This window comes from Neodiprion lecontei, chromosome 1, assembly GCF_021901455.1.
Source record: "Neodiprion lecontei isolate iyNeoLeco1 chromosome 1, iyNeoLeco1.1, whole genome shotgun sequence".
Taxonomy (NCBI): Eukaryota; Metazoa; Arthropoda; class Insecta; order Hymenoptera; family Diprionidae; genus Neodiprion; species Neodiprion lecontei.
Genome location: NC_060260.1, coordinates 12966322 through 12983904, shown reverse-complemented (window position 1 = coordinate 12983904; position 17583 = coordinate 12966322). Strand labels below are relative to the sequence as shown.

Genomic DNA, 17583 nt, shown 5'->3' with positions numbered 1-17583 from the left:
GTGTTTTTGTTTACCATTTAAAGAATTTTCGCAATTTTTTTTGGAACCGATCTGGACAGAGACCTCTTTAAAATAAGCTTTTTAAGGAGCACCTTAATAATGGATGATATTTCTGTTGAACTATTTTTGAAAACATTTTACTCAAATTTTTGTAACTATGGTATGGCAACGGTCGTAAGATTTATTACTGATCATACCTTATGAAAAAGACTGTGATCTTTGCATCAAATATAGTGGAATAAAAAAATTGACAAGCAATTCTCCTGTATACTTTGATACAAGCAGAAATGTGTATTTCTGTTCTATTTCAAAATATTGATGATTCCATTACCTAATCCTATTCTTTCTACAGACCATTGTAAGGATACGTTATTATGTCGAATAATAACATATTTTTGTGTAGGCAAATATTGCTATGAATGATCAAGAAGATTGTTATTAACTTATTCTTTTGTATTAATTGTGCTGTTACATGTGTTGATTACATGTGAAGTAGTTTTCTGTTCCGGAATACGACACAAAAATAAAAGCAAAAACCAATAGTTTATTACGAATGAATCGGTCTTTGCCACTAAAGAATTAGGGTTTTGCAGATGTTCACGTAAAAAAGAAAAAATCAGAAATTTGGGACCGCATAGGCACCAGAAATGACTTCTGTACTGTTCAGTGACTGAGAATAATTTGCGTTCGGGCCATTGCGATCTCCTAGCTAACCGCGCTCGCTCAACTTGCGTCAGCGGGGGATGCCAAATCTCGTGTGGACAAGGAGCCGAGCGAGCAATGTGCATTTTGAGTTAGTTCATCACGGTCGTCCATCGAGCGACGATCGTCGGTGGCGCTCAGGCGAAAGGGCCCTGGATCCCTTCACATGCGACTCTGCTGAGTAAAACCATACGCATTCGATGGTCAATGATCGAGGTGAGCGGCCGTAAGTTTCTAGATTCTCCGACCTTTGACCATACACCCTTTACCAAAAAGGACAGCAACAGCTGACGAACCCTCGGTAAAGGGCATCACAAACATTCAATCGAAAATAATACGCAAATCAAACGAAATTCAATACGAGTAACACACGTAAAATACGCGAGATCGCAGTGGCACGAGGGTAGCACGACTAAAGATCACACGACAAAATATCACCGACAAAATATCACACGACAAAATTTCACGCATCCGAGATTCCACGCACACATTGAGGTACATAAAACGCACCCGTGATATTTTGTCGTGTGATATTTTGTCGGTAATATTTTGTCGTGTGATCAGTAGTCATGGAACCGGCACGAGCTAGCGAGCTCTATACATTCTTACATACGCAAATACACAATTGTCAAATCGTCGTGGGTTTTTATGCCGCAAGGTTTTCCCCACAAGAGCCAAATAAACATATAAATTAAATAACTTTGAACTTTAAAACGATGAAGAGATTTTGCTTATTTCAAAGCAAGATGGGGAAAGAGACCCTACTTGCAATTCCGCCACTACCGACAACTGCAGTACAAGGATTCGGAGGATACCACGCAGCAGCAATCAATGAAAACACGCATAACCTATTTGAGGAAATACCCTCACTAGGAATAGCCGGAGACATGGTCATGGCACTCGCATCACAAGATGCCGAGCCAACGCTAAATTTCCATATTGGAAAACCACCGAACTCGGACTTCACAACTTCCTTAGCTGGAAAGTTCTATCTAATTGGACCACGACATCCAGAAATTGGACAACGACTAGCGGGATTCAGAATAACAGGGACCTCATTCACAGAATATGTGGCAGGAACCCGATTCCACCTCAGATATCTGATATCGCTATCGGATATACTAGGAAACACGGACACTTTCAGAACAGACAAGATAGTGTTCGAAAACGTAGGTATGATGGGTGGAGAAACTCATGTCATACACACAAGACCTAGCGAAATAGCAGACACGGAAAAATGGTATGAGCGAAATCTTAAGCCGACATCCGCAGCCGTCAGCGCTACCGCTGAAATGGGAGTAGCATATTGTTTCGGATTCCAACTTTACAAAGACGATGGACCAGGAGAAACAAGAAGCGGAAAAGTAGCAAACTGGAGCTGTGTGACCGGAACAGGACGAACGCCATTCGAGATGCCAGATGGTTGGTACAACAACCGCAACGACCGAAGAAATCTGCCAGACGGAATAGGAACAGAGCGATTTAGAGCCATTTCTATGCGGCAAGATCTAACACTGATGAACGTAGTGAGAAGAAAGATCAAAACGAACCTCTAAACACCGGACGCAACAAAGAAGGAGTGACGCCCTTCAATACATAATCTACGTGAATGAAGAGTCTAATAAGTCAAAACATAACTAAACATTCGATAAGAAAAAAATGTATATATAAAAAATTACGAGGCAACTTCGCAATGAAGGAGCTTCGACAATACATAATAGTGTGCATCGTATCAACAAAGAGATACTCTACAACCAGCCGACCATCACCTCTAGACTCGCCACCCCCAGTTCGCCATCTGTGGTCGACGATCATCATCTTCAAAAATATGAGTATTTAACTATTCATAATTTCTTATATCGCGTTGTTTTTTGGCGCTAGACGTCTTCTCAATGATCCATAACGTTCGACATAGTCGAATACATATTGCTGTTAAACGTACGCTTCATGCGGAGGACATAGCAGGCGTATATTCCGCTATCGCGTGTATGAAAACATAGGCCACGTTTGGGCCGAGGGTCTCGGATTTACGATCACTGAAGTGTACCCGCTACACGGGAGGCTTGTTTATTTAACTTGGACCGCGCTCGGTCTTCTAATCCGTTCTCGGGGACATGCGAGTGTATACGCGTTTCGGAGAATACGTGCTACATTTGGAAAGGCTTTCTTGAGAGTAAGTCGCGTACGACATTCAACGCATTGTTGCAATTCGAATATCGAGATGTGGCTATATCCGGAAATGCGCTAACGCGACGAAGCAGAGCAACACCTCCCTCATGTGGTAAAACACATATGAATGCACGGATGCAGTACTGACCTCCTAAATAGTTCATGAAAGGCAGGCAGACGATAAGTCCGGCGTCAGAACATCGAAAACATAGCGAGACGCGTTATTTAGAAATTCAACCTGATTATAAGTAAAAGCCTCTGTAAGATCTTTAGAACCAAATTCATTTCATTGTAACATAATAAACTTCACTTTTGATACGACTTGGCTTTAACCATTAATTCAATAAAAAAACTACCTAAATAAATTGTTAGTTGTCGAAAGCATCTCAGGATCCCGATTACAATATCATCATTAATCGTTTGAAGAATATACGTTATTTTCTACCAATCAAAATCATATTCAACCATCTATTTTGAACGCTACCCTATCTCATTTCATTATAAATTAGCCTTAACCATTTAAACAACTCTCACAGACCTGCATAGGACTAGGCAACAACGTACCCACATTACCGACTTATCGAGAAGTAAGTCTTTCTTAGTTTTTATTTTTATTCATTGTCGTTACGTGGGAGCATCTTTGATTACTGATTAATCATTAACTACCACCGCTCAGCACATGCACACCCCCACGTAACAAGCGTGTACACTTTAGAATGAGAATATTTCTGTAACGCTGTCACGCATGCCGCATGTACACATACATAAATATATCATTATGCATTCATCTCATTACTTATTAATATTTACTTTCAAAGTAGACGAGGAAGCATAGCCTTAATTTCATTATTAAATACACATAATAAATATTTTATAATTCAGTTCGTGGCACGACGAAAGCGCAGCGGCGCAGTTGACCGCTGCAACGTCAGCGTTCCCGCGCCCGCCAGATCCCGGGTATAATCAACACCGGGATGAGTCGAGCGCGAGATCACGCGCTTCAAGAATGATCATCGCGAGGCGAGCCTTTGTTCAAAATTGTAAAATCAGCAAAAATCTTGCTCGCTGTCCGACGCTCCAAGGGGTGTCGGACGAGCGAGCGAAGTTAGTCCCGTTAGACACAGCTAAGAACGACATCTACGGAACCCGGATCCTCCAAGGCTGTTGTGTGAAGAGTATCAGACTTAGAATCACCGACAATTAGAGAGGGAACCCCTCTAATTTCACAAGCGGTATTCAAAAGCGTCTCGCGTCGCGGCGTTAGTCCTTGAAGTTAGAATAAGTGTTTAAAGCTGTGCCACGAACTCAGTCGAGCCGTGTAGTGATAAGTGTAATCATAATCAAGTGAGAGAGTGAGTAGAAACCACCCAAGAGTGAGTAGACGAATGAATGAAAACATTAGGTTAAGAACATTTTTTCTGTAAGCTGCCTCGTCACCAATTTTCTTGCTATTTGATTTCATTAAAGCTTGCATTCCATCAAAACTTCTAATAATAATATCAATAAATCCTCCAAGCTTATTCTCAAGGATCGCCCTGTAGAGGACGATCACCTCTTATCCACACAAAAATAAATATAAGCCTCTACGGTTATCTTGGAGGGTGAAGTCAGTCGCGTGCGAGACCGCTCCGCACGTGACAATAGCCTTATTCTGACGGTGATACAGCACGACTTGAACAAGATTTACCCATAGCGAAGTTTGATATTGTATTGCATTGACTATGTTCTATTCAATTAAGCAACATTAAGGTTGTCTACTTTATGTTATAGTAAGAATAACAATATTCCCTAGATACTTCGATATGATAGCAATTATAATAACAATAATAATAATACGCCAATTAACAATATCTGATTAATAATATCTTAGCATTATAATATAGGGAAATAATATTCATAATATGTATATAATATATATAATATATATAATATATATGTATGTATATTCCTTAAGGATAATATGTATGTATGTACACATATATGAGTATTTCATATAAATATAATATTCTCGGGTAAAGATGCTCGTTATGTCTACGGCATCGTTACTGACTGAACTACTTCGAGTAAGATTGGGTTGCCTACATACATATATATTTATATATATCCCTGAAGGATAATATGTATGTATGTACATATATATGAGTATTTGATATAAATATAATATTCTCGGGTATAGATGCTGCTTATGTCTACGGCATTGTTACTGACAGAACTACTTCATGTAAGATGGGGTTGCCTATAATGTCACGATAGTATATGCGCTCCTAGAAAACCTCCTTTAGGGGTTTTTCGTAGACTATAATTAATGTTAATAATACTAAATAAGAGGATCTCGTGACTTTCAGGGAAGTCTAATTTGCAATTTAGTGATGTATAGCTAGATTAGAGTAAGTAGGCGTTATCTAGTGCTTTTCCGTCTATCGCCAGATTCTCGTACTGAAGTTGGGCGTGTAGGGGTTATGAAACAGAAAGGAAAAAATTGTAACGAGTCGGTCGATTGTTACACCGTTATTCTTATATAAGAATAGTGAGATATGCTCGATCATTCTTCCTTGTTAGAATTGTTCACATTGGGATTGCGGAAAGAAGTTAACTTTTGATTTCCTGCTGGTGCTGCGGTTGAAGTAAATTCGTTCCTAGAAGACGGCGTCGGGACTACGGCCTCCTGCTTGGGTTCCATATTCATCGATGAGTTAGGGTACATCGTCAGGTGGAGATATCAGTTCCAAGATATATTTAGGCCATTGGGATGATGTGTTATAGGGGATGGTTCTGTAGGTTTCTCTGGATCTGCGTTCCTTGTTTCCTTGTTACGGGCGAGATGTAGCACTAAATTGATTAAAGAATCCCATACAGCACCCAGCATGTGGAGGATGCATCCGTATGCGTCTTTCAATGTGCAGGTGTGTGTTACCGTATCTAGAGGGACCTTGATAATCTGTTAAAGGTAGATTATTCCCAGCAATCCAGCGCTGTAGGCTTCGAAATTCACTAATTCCACACGTGCGCCCAGATATATTCAGAAAAATTCTGTATGGTATCCTCAGTTAGGAACTGCCTGATGGACAGTTTTTTGTTGACTATTTCTTGTCTGGACATTCATCTTGCCATATCATTTAATATTGCGAGTCTTTCCGCGGGGAAATGATGTGATCGCGTAAGCCCTCCAGGTTTTTGGATGAATAAATGTCGCTCAATGGTTCGATGATTGCAGGTTCTTTTGCTGATGTTAATTCAGGCATTAATTTATACCATTTTTCGTTGAAGTAGTACGTTATAGGCACGAAAGGGATACAATTTCTTCGTACTCCAGTTTTGAACAGCATTTGGATTTTGACAGATAGAAACATGCTAGCATTACCTTTCAATACTGGTAGTTGCAGGTAACAGTCTTAGGTTTTCCTGATATTTACATCGCCGGGTATGCATCTGATAACATGAATGACTTCTCCGGCGGGCATCGCCATGTAGCCTGGTCCTTTCATAAGATGGTTTGCAAATTCGTCAGAGTTATTTGAAGCCGTTGCTGATAAGATTTTTTTAATACTTGTTGCTCAAGTTTGCATTTTTGTGTAAAGACATCTCGGTATAGGGTCATCATCTGCGCCCTCGAGTGTCTTTTGATGTAGACGAATTTCAAATTGACATATGTAAACGTATCCAGATTACTTGTTGAGATGGTTTATCTATGAGTGAACGCGTTCTTTTTTGGTTGCTCCACGATTAATATTTTCGGGTGTTCCGCACGTACCAGTGAAAGACCGTATAGCTGTTGTTGTTGACCGTTTTTGGTAAAGGCAAAGGTGAGGTCTTGGATAGTGACTGTGTAAAGTTCTTCGTAGTTTCCATCGTTACTGTTGATCTTAACGGCTTCCCCTTCGTACTACATGTCGTACATATCGAGGTAGAACGAATGTCGTGGCACTGTTACGCAAAAGTGTTTCTGCCTTCATTGTATATGCAGTTTACTTTGTTAAAGTCGCCGTTGATTCCACATTAAAGGATAATTGTGTTGGAGTTTAGTTTAATCTGTCCTGTAGTTCGTCAGCATGATCTTTATGTGTTCTTGAATTATAACATTATTCCAAGTGCTATATTGGTCTGTGCATTGTATTCCTTTGCATGTTCCGTCAAAACCGGTAGCTCCTCCCAGACTAATTGTCTATGTTACCGTGTCATTTGGCCTTAGTGACGTGATGATGGTAGTTAGCCCGAGTCTCCAGGATTTGTATAGTTGCATTTGAATGCATTCCTCTGTAGATACGTAGTGGATGTATTCTCGTTGTCCATTATCTACAACTGATACATGATAGTTCATTCCCCAACGGAAGACGTGCCAATGGATTTCCACTTTACACTGGATGAATTCAGCTTCGGAGCAGTCAGTCAGCTGGAGTAATTGGATTTAGATGTTGGTGGGGATCGGCTGAAGTTTGGGTACATCACAGGACCTGACTTCAAGGAGTGAGACCGTGGTTATGTTCATCATGTTAGAGTCGAAATCGTAAGTGTTCAGTGCGGTTGTCATCCAGACCAGACGGAAAAAGAATATCACCTTGATGTCCATGTTGGTTCCTGTGATACTAAATAAAATTGATCCTCATTACTATCTTCACCCATGTATTAGGAATGTGGGTTATGCCGGTTGTAACGAAGGTAGGTTGTCATTAATAATAAGGAGAAAGGTGGTTCCCGTATTCATGGTACAGTTAGTGTGACAGTTGCTAATCATTGTTGTTATGGACTATACATTTCTCTAAAGGCGAAAACCACGTTCTTTAACAACTGCAGAGCCTCTGACTGCAACGGGCTTGGCGTTTCGTTATTCGGATCGTCGGTATTTATTGCTTATCCTTGGTTGTTGGTGTCGGTCGCTGGTAGCGGGTCTTCATGTAAATCATCAATGAGAAAGCATTTTGGTAAGAGCAGTAGTACCCTGAATCGAGTTTGATGTCTTCGTTGCATGGAATTCCGGATGTTTCAATTTGAGACATGGCCGGGCACTCATGGTTCTCTGGGTTTTCTACGTTGTTAAAGTGAATTCGTAGTATGTTCGCATTTTCCACCCCTTTAACAAAAATTGTTTTTGTTTTACTCAATGATTCTAAGGTTTCCTTTGTTTCGTGAAGGATATTGTCGCCCACTTCCAGGGTGAGCCCATGGTGATAGTCAGTTAGCCACTGGTTAGTCCGTCGAATCTCATTAGGTAGTATGGACAAGTCCAATACAATGGAGATTATCAGGTGGTGTATGATGTAGTTGCAGCATCTCAATATGGTCATCTCATTTATTTGTACGGAAGATGCCACTCTCTCCTCGAAGGTCTTGCATATCGATGATATACATCTCGTTGCTGTAACGTATGATATCTGTTATCAATACGTGTGGTAAGATGGACATTGAAATCATGGATACATTCATAGGAATACGGGGTTGTCTTCCGCCATGATGAGGGCGTGTGGTGGGCATAGAATCTTCAGGTCGAAAACTTGGTACTTTTAAGATTCGGTTTGAAGTAAATCAGAAGTTTTTCTTTCTTTATCTCCTCTTTTGGTTTATATTGTTATTTGAAATTATGGTAAAAGGACCTAATTCTAAATTTTTAATGAGATATCTTACATTTTACATATTTTGTTGCGTATCAAGCAGCATCTAGACTAACAACTATAGTTATCGTAATATCGTTTGTACTGTCTTTCGATGATTTTGTCTTATATTTAAATTTTCACCCGATGGACGGTCAGATGCGAAAAATGCTTTCGTACCTGACCACCATAAACGAAGGCCATAAACGAAGGCTATAAACCCTTCATCTGACAAGCTGGCAAACTCTATCTCTCAACTTCTGCTTTTTTATTCTCCGTCCATACGGCGACCTTATGTTTTGCGTCTCTAATGTGAGACACTGCCAAATGGACAATTTTTGAATATTTTTAATCTTTGTGTCCACGCTAACCGTCACGTTCGGATTTTATTCCTTAAACTCGGGAAGTTTCTAAGTTAAGAAATTTGTCAAATCTGCGTGCCAGCTGTCAGTAATATAATATTATTATAGAGTGCATTCTCGTTTTAAGCCTACGCACATTTTTTATTTTCTCAGTATTTTCGCCAGATTTTCCATCTGGCAATTTAAACTACAACTCTTCCGTGATTGGCGACCTCTGGACCTCCTTCTTGGGTTTTCCGATCTGCTTGACCAATCATCTATTTCTTAATATTCGAATAACGAAGTAAACGACAACGCCTTCTTTTCTAAGGACCTCGAAATTGTCAATCACGGAAGTCAGTCTAGCGACAACCATCGAATTATTATCGTCACATCCACTGTTTGACTGTTAGCTTCACGTCCACTCACTAACTTCTTAATTCCATACCTATAACTTGAAATCTTCGTTGTAACAAACGTATACTTGAATAAAGTGTTAAGTTTTCTTAAAATAAAAGCACCGGGCAAGATAAAGTTGGCGCGCGGGTTCCCGTATTTGCGTGACGTCCTTTTTACTCCACCAAAAGGGTGGTGAGATTTACAACCTCATCAGGTATCGTACCATCGACGCGAGGAGACGGGACATATTTATTGTATACTTTCTGATTGGAATCATTTATCGTCTATTAATTTTTAATGCGTGATGGTTGAGAAATTTTCTGATTTATTAAAGGTAAACGAGTGTAGTGCCGATCTCTATAACTTGTGCGGTGAAAACTGTAATAGTTCACTCGGTTGTTACATAATTCTGATTGTACTAGGTATAACGTTTTAGTATTCTTCTTGATGATATTCGAAATTTTGATTACAAGTAACGGGAAACATTTATTTGTGATTTCGACGAAGAAAAAAATGTGTAATTCTAATCTTGACTTAGTACAACGAAACAAAACCTACAGAGCTCAAAACTATGCGAAACTCAACTAAACAAATCCTTAAGGTCAATCGTAATTCAGACGCAGTTACAACTCAATAACACAAACTTCGCATCTCAACCGCTACCTAAATAGATACAACAGAAACGTCAACCTTAATGATTATTTAATCAAGGGTTACAAACGTAAACTCAATTGAACACAAACTCAACTAAACACAATCGCAACGCATCGGAACTCAGAACTTTCTCAAAGTCCTCAAAGACGCTATTCACTAATTCGAACACTCCAATTCGGCAAGTCGCGACCTACACGAGAGGCGACACTGAATAATACGATATCGCCACTTGACCAGCGGCTTGTAGAGCGAAATTCGGGCTTTACGTAAATTTAAAACAAAAAATATGTAATTCGGAACCGTGACTATACTAAAAATTTTCAATACAGCAAAATTTATTCAACTCCATAACGCGAAACTCAGGCTCGGTCACCAAGCAAAAGAATCGGCAAACGAATTTCGAGTACTTTCCGACAACGCAAATCCAAAATGGCTACCTGTTATTTGGCAAGCCTTCACTCGATTACTCTGGGAATTTGGTTACGCGCTTAGAGAAAAATTTGCACATATAGTTGAAAATCTGTGTAGTTGAAATATCACAGTCGTGTCGATAATTTTTACGGTGAAATATACTCAAATTATCGTTTGGCGCACTATGAACACAATATCAATTTTATCATACATATCATAGTTGATGCAAGGACGTCAAAGGTACTATAATAATACTACAATTAACTATATTTTTGTTCTTAATGTTCACCATTTATAGATGTTCATCAGAATTATTTTGGTATCGTGCCGTGAGCTTCGTTCTATAGTCTTCGACAGTACAGGGTATAGCCCAATTAACTAATTTATATTCAACTATTTACGGATAAGAATTTGGACCACCTGAGATGATTCATGCAACTTTTGGCAGAGTTGAATGCACCATACATAGTTTGACTCGAATTAAATATGGTTAACGCTAATACAGTAATTATTCAGACAAGATCATAAGAACATAGTTTCAACAACTATACATACACTGTTGAAAATATTTGAAAATCTAATTACAAATTTTGTGTTACAAAGTGAATTACTAACATTCTCAATAAATGTGCATTAAAATTTTGTCATTTTGGTTAACTAAGTTGGAAATATGTAAAAGGGTATTTTGAACTTACTTCGTTGTGCAGTAAATGTATTAGGTATATTTGTAATTTTCATTTACGGTACTTGGAATTTACTAAACATTCTGCTGAATTCACTTGATAAACGGAATAATCTTATTGATCAGTTTTCAGTGACTGTACCCGTCATACAGGAAATCTGGTCCTTGATTGGAAGAAAATATTCGTATATATAGAAATGTCTGCACCAAATTCAAAGTTTCTTGCACCACAGGTGCCAGGGGCAGGATTTGCATTTAACTACGAACCTAGTCGTATAGATCGAAACGCTCTATTTGCTATAAACAAACACTTTGATCCAGAAAAAGTTTCCGCAGTCCGAACAAAATATCATCGGGCGAAGCTAAACTTAGAAGATTTAAGAGCTGACTTGTTCGAGTTTGGATGTGAGAAAAGATCACGATCTCACACAGATATTTACTACGCAATTCTGGAATCCGTCGACAAAGATATTTTCGGAGATTGCGAACCAGTGACTCCCTTGACTCATGGAGCCGTAGCTGCATACCCTGACCTGCCAAAGCAAACGTCGTGTGGATTGCCCTACAAATTACAAGGTTACCGGAGCAAGAAAGAGGCACTAGAAAATCCTGACATCATCAAAGAGATCAGGGCAGAATGGTATGCCATTGAGAGAGATGAAGACATCACTCTACCTGATGTTGCGTGCTATGCCCGGGCTCAGATATGTCCCAGGGAGAAAAATAAAGTACCAGATGCCCGTATGGACCGTACATTGTATCATGAATCAAACAAAGTCATAGGTTCCCATAAATTAGTTTGGCGTAGTAGGTAGGGTGCCCGACTTATAATCTGAACATTGCGAGCGAAAGGGTTTCGAGCCCTGGTTAGCTAAAAATAATGCTCCAGGTTTCAATCGATCCAAAATGCGTTTTCAGCGCGTTGTAGCTACTGATAAGTTGTCAAAATGGTGTCTGCGCTCACGAAAAGTCATTGACATAAATTATCTACGAGTTCCTCATCTATTTTTTTTCATTCCAGTTTTACTATACATTTACGATGAAGCTACTCAACTCATATAGTAAAGTTAACAAACTGCAATCTAAAATTTCTGTATTGAATTTCCAAATTATAAATCGAGTAACGATAAGTTTATCACGTTTGACGACGAAATCTTTTTGTCGTTGTATACGAGAGAGCCCCGGGTGAATTTGAGAGGTCTCCTATCGCCTAGAGATAAACAAAGCCGAGAACAAGGGTTTGACTGTTCGTTGGTCTCACGTTATCATCGGGCGAGATGACGACGTGCTAGAGGCAGGGATTAGGACGCTAGATCTCGAGGACGCCGGACGCATTTTTCTAAAGCTAGACTTACGAATATAAATATAAAATAGTTCATCAAAACATTATTCAGAAATTATTGTATCGAATTGTCATACTGCATTTGAATATTTTACCACTTTTGTCGAAATAAACTCTGTTAAAAATCGTTATTACGACACGTTTATCGCACTAATGTTTAAATATGGTCAGGTCTTCATTATTGTACCGTTAACCATACAACTTTTGTCAGATGTAACGATAAGTTCATAGTTCGGAACAACATAATGCAATAAGTTCTATTAACCATAAATTCGTATTGTCCCCTCAGCACACTATTTTTTATAGTAAAGTCAACCACATTTTTCTCTGAGTGCGGCACAGTTATTAGCCATCGCAAGAGAAGTACAGTCTCGAGCGCCTGACTTCGAATTCTCCCTCACGACCGAGTATTTACGAGGGGAATCGCTATCCCGTGTTGTTCATTCGGATATCGTATTCTACTCAGGCAGAATTATTATAGTGGTCCATATTCTCCTATTGGAGCGAGCGGCTTACTATCTATATCGCAGGCACGCGTGGCCAGCCTCTCAGCTCGGAGTGGGGCTGAATGAGTCAACACATGTACAACCATCACCGCCGTATATAATTATGTCAGCGGACCGCCGCACATAATTTCTGGCAGACTCTGTATATATAGGCGGGTGTACAATTGTGGAGCACCGATACATTTGCTCTATGGAGATCCCTCCTAAGGAGGTATCAACGTCTCAACAATGCGAGATAACGATGTTGATAAACCCATCGATCAACGCGTACCAATTTTGCGACATCAGAATTCAACCAATGCAAGACTCATATTGGACGCATTTGCCGTCACAGGGAGGATGGCTTTACTCGCTCTATAGGCAAGAAAATATACATATACTCTGCCCGGGTAAGATTGATATTACGAGTACATTGAAAGGGGCTGGGGTACTTCACCTCAGCGCTGACCGTGTAGGATGTAAACGGAGCACCTCTCTCACCGGCGTGCGTATTTACGAAAGTCGGGAACAATATTTCCATTCACCGGAGATTTCATTAAATATTTAGCTAATAGCTCCAAGTCTCGGAGAGCCGTTCAGGGAAAAACTAGAGAACTCGGGACAAAACAATATTTTGTCGGTATATTCGAGAGAGGTTCGAACGGCATGGAAAATTTCACGTACCGACGAATCTCTCGTCGACATACAGCAACGTCTTTCCGATATAGGCAGTCATCGTCGAGACAAGAAAGAACAGCACGACTTGTTTATGACCGGGTTTGCCTTGCATTTACTACTCAGAACAGGGCTATTCGTTTACATATGGCGAGCCAGCCTATGCAAAATGGTCAAGCGGATTGGGTTGCCCTGCGGGCGGTCGAAGCGTACACTTCACTTTAAGGAGGTTCGACCGAATCTTATGTAAAAAATAATTTCCAACTTTGAGCGTAGAAATCAGGTATACATATGAATAAATACGTAATTTATCATATCCTAAAATTTGAAAATGATTCACCGTTTAGTTACTTAGACGTTAAATTTCAAAAATCACATTTTTTCTTTCCTTATACATGGGCTCTTATGGCGGACAAACTTTTGTCGAGACTATTTTTATTTTCCTCAATATAAACCTCCCAACTGTAACGAATAAAAAACTATACACAAAAAACTTAAACTATTGTGAAATATAAGAAAAATCTAAAAATATTACATTACCGATATAATTTTGGAAATATTTAAAGTTGAATTTTATTTTTTCAACTCTTTTATCGATGGCTATTTACTCGAATAAAGATTTGGCAACGCCGCGTCAACAGCTGAGAAAAAGAAAAAGATAGAAACATAGTTACAGAGAGAGAAAATACAGAAAATGACAATATTAAAAATATAACAACAATTGTTGATATTAGTAAATAAATTACAAACAATACCGAAATATTTTGTTGAGTGAAATAGTTCAATATATCAGCATTTTGGAATGAAATACACCTCCTCGTACTGGTACGTACTTGTTAATATTCCTAGTCAAATTGATAATTTCGATCAACGGTCAGCCAGAGTCTTTTTCTTCGAAATTCACCACTTTGGTCAACACTTTTTGCTTCATGGTCTCTTCAAACCACCTGTGTATGTCCGTTGGAGAATGACTTGATTTTTGGTATCAAAAAATTTAATTTCTTCATCAAAATACGTGTCTTCTTTCCGATCGTTGAGACGTTGTTTCGTAAAAATTTCATTCAAAAGTCTGGTATTTTGGGTTCCCAATCTAATCCACTTTTGAATTTCTGTCGGAAGATTTCTTAGATAAAATCTTAAGCGCCATCTCCATGATTTTTATTAATTTGAAGCACTTTTCAAAATCTATGTTTGTTTTTTCTTCTTTCAATCGCACATACTTGACAAAGCTATCGTAGCGAGACTTGCTTTAGAAGGACTGCTCTACGCTGACACGGGCCCTTTTGTGGGCAAGCAACAACAGCCTGACTCACGCACTGTCGAAAATTCGCGGACAACCGTATGCAATATTCTTTAATGAAAATTTCAAGATATTTCTCGAACGAACCTGCAGCGCCTGTGAGATGGCAAGGCAGTTCTTGGAACTTGGCGAGAAGGTTTCGCACGCCTCATGTACGAGAGAGAGCTGTGAGAGTGAACTAATCGCTGGAGTTATACATGGAACTGTGATAGGCTTAGTAGATATCGTTCTCCGGGAGCGTTATGGGGGTGTTTTACTTTGCCTATGGTGTCAGTTTCACGATTTCGAGGCCTACGGACTAGTGCAGTAGGACACAGTGAGAAGGATATATCCTTCAAACGTAACCGACAAGTGTTAACCACTTTATGATTTGGTATTAGTTTAATTGTGAACCTAAAACATATGAAGAAGCTGTACGAAGGGTGGGGTGCTTCGTCCGTCTGATGAATTCATCAACAGTTGAGCTTGCAAACCGTCAAGGTGGGTGATTGAAATCAGTGCACTTATACAGTTTTTTTTTTTATCTTGAGTGTACAACAATTTTCGATTTTACTTGAGTGGATAGAAATAATTTAACGTGTGTGCGCTTTGTTTTCAGAAATTTCATCGCGAAAATTCCAATTTCAAAAAACAACGTTCGTCGTCGTCACCATCTACACCGGTGAGTTGTATCAGAATATCACAATTTTTTTTCAACGTTTTTGCTATCGCCAAACAAGATTTCAGATGTGCGTTCATATTTGTTTTTTTCTTTCAATTTTTTTTCAGACATGGAATACGTTGATATCCTACACTATGTACGCGTGCCGAGGGACTGGGCGGTTTATCTGGCAAGGGACTTCCTGATACGCGCTGTCCAATTGGCAATCACCGCACACGGTGACGGTAGCCGAAATGACATCTTCATATACCAAGCTGGCGTTTCAGCCCGTCTAGTACGGGAAACGAATGATCATTGGCTGTTCCAAAAAGTGTATGCTTTTTATTTTTGTCAATTCTTACAGTGAGAAATTTTTTTCTTTGAATTTTACATGATTCTTTCGTTCGTTAATAACTATTTTTTTCCTTGAAAACTTATGTGATTCTAGATACATAAAATTTCGAAAATTACAGTATTTGTTTTTGTGTGTTACAGGTCAATGTAAAACTGCAGACACTTCTAAAAATTTAGGTACAAATGCATAATGTATTTTATTCATCCTGTACCAAAAATACATTTTTTTGAAAAAAATTTTACATCGATCGATTGTTTAATTTTCTCAAATGTTAATTATTATTGTAATTAATTCTTCTATACATATATAATTGGAACAGTGGTGTAAGAAGGAGACGCTGCACACGTTACCAGGTACGGTGCACAAATTAAGCGAGAGTCGACGCATCTTTGAACTCAATTTGACCGTACTGGCCGCTCAGATACTGCCAGAGCAACCGCTCCTTCTCCAGCGTCTGCACCAATTTCTGGTAGAGGGTCTCGTCTTCGTTCAGCAGTCGCACAATCGCCGGTAAGAATACGCTGAATTCGTCGTTCAGATCTGTGACGACACGCTGGCCAAACCTCGTTTGGACTCGCCGAATGTTGGTGACTGTAGATTTCGAAAATTTCCAACTCCGTCAATTTCTTCGTCGGGAGGAATCCGTTCATGCTTGCAACTCTGTTCAGTTTTGTGAAATCCACTTTTTTTTAACGTTTAGCAGTTACGTGTTTCTTGATAAATTTAGATTTGCGAACTTTTTTGTCACTTTGTTTAGTTCTGACTTCTGGTTAATAACGGTTTTCAAGTCGTAAATATTTTTTAAGAACAGATCGATTTGCTGTTTTAGTTCTGCTTCATTTGGAGTTCTCCTCATGAGAGCTGAAGATGCAAGACTGTCTTTCTGACCTGAAATTCAGTCTTTTATAGCTGTATTCCTCCAACCAGGCACACAGAATCCTTGAAAAACTTCTAGAAGCTACCGAAATGATGTGTCTTCGATTGTACGTTAGAACCTTCCAGAATTCAACGTCGCACCGCAATCCGTTGTCCGCAGGCCGCTCACCGTCAAGTCGAAACTCATCGGACGATTCCGAGAATTATTTGTCTAAAATTCGTTCAAGGCCAGAGTGGATCTTTCAGAATTCAACGTCGCACCGAAATCCTTTGACTACATGCCGCTCACCGTCGAGTCGAAACACGTCGGACGATTCCGAGTATTGTTTTCGTCGGACGATTCCGAGAATTGTTTGTCTAAAATTCAACGTTGCACCGAAATCCTTCGACCGCATGTCGCTCACCGTCGAGTCGAAACATGTCGGACGAATTGATTGTCAGTCTAGATTCGTTCAAGACCGTGAGAATCTTCTCGATTGAGATAGAATACGAATAGCTTAGCGCTCAGTCTTGTTTAAGATAATAATTATACGCGATTTATAATATCATATACATTAGTCTTTGTATCATTTTCTATTTGATTGTAACAATATACTTCAACATAAAATTCAACTTCTCGTGTATTCACTTGGTCATTACCTGTAAATTAGAGTCAGTGCACCCTCAAGGTAATTCTTCACACCTTTATATTAGCATTGGTTGCTAGCGGAGACACCGGCATAATCAAGCTTGAAAAACCAGCTTACCAACGCTAACTAATCCTCTCTTCTCCCCTTCGTCCAATCGGTAGATGTCCAAGAGCAGTAAAAGGCAATCGCGCAAAAATCGTCATCGCGCAGGCAAACGACTACGCGCTCAAAAACTAGCAGCTCTTTAAGCCAGAATCAGGCGTGTCCAGAATCGTCTAAAGATCCGTCCGATTTCTCCGAGACCAGACTCCCATCCGGAGCCGGACGCGTCATCGACC

General features: G+C 39.5%; 2 protein-coding genes across 3 annotated transcripts in view; one reads left to right on the top strand and one right to left on the bottom strand.

Annotated features, from left to right (window-relative positions):
* LOC107228000 (glutathione S-transferase 1) overlaps positions 1-17583 on the bottom strand; it is a 148519-nt gene that overhangs the window by 83403 nt on the left and 47533 nt on the right. The gene's annotated exons all lie outside the window — the stretch shown is intronic.
* LOC107218636 lies at positions 1449-2258 on the top strand. The gene has a single exon (XM_015656563.1). It carries the CDS (start codon positions 1449-1451, stop codon positions 2256-2258), a length of 810 nt encoding a protein of 269 aa, XP_015512049.1.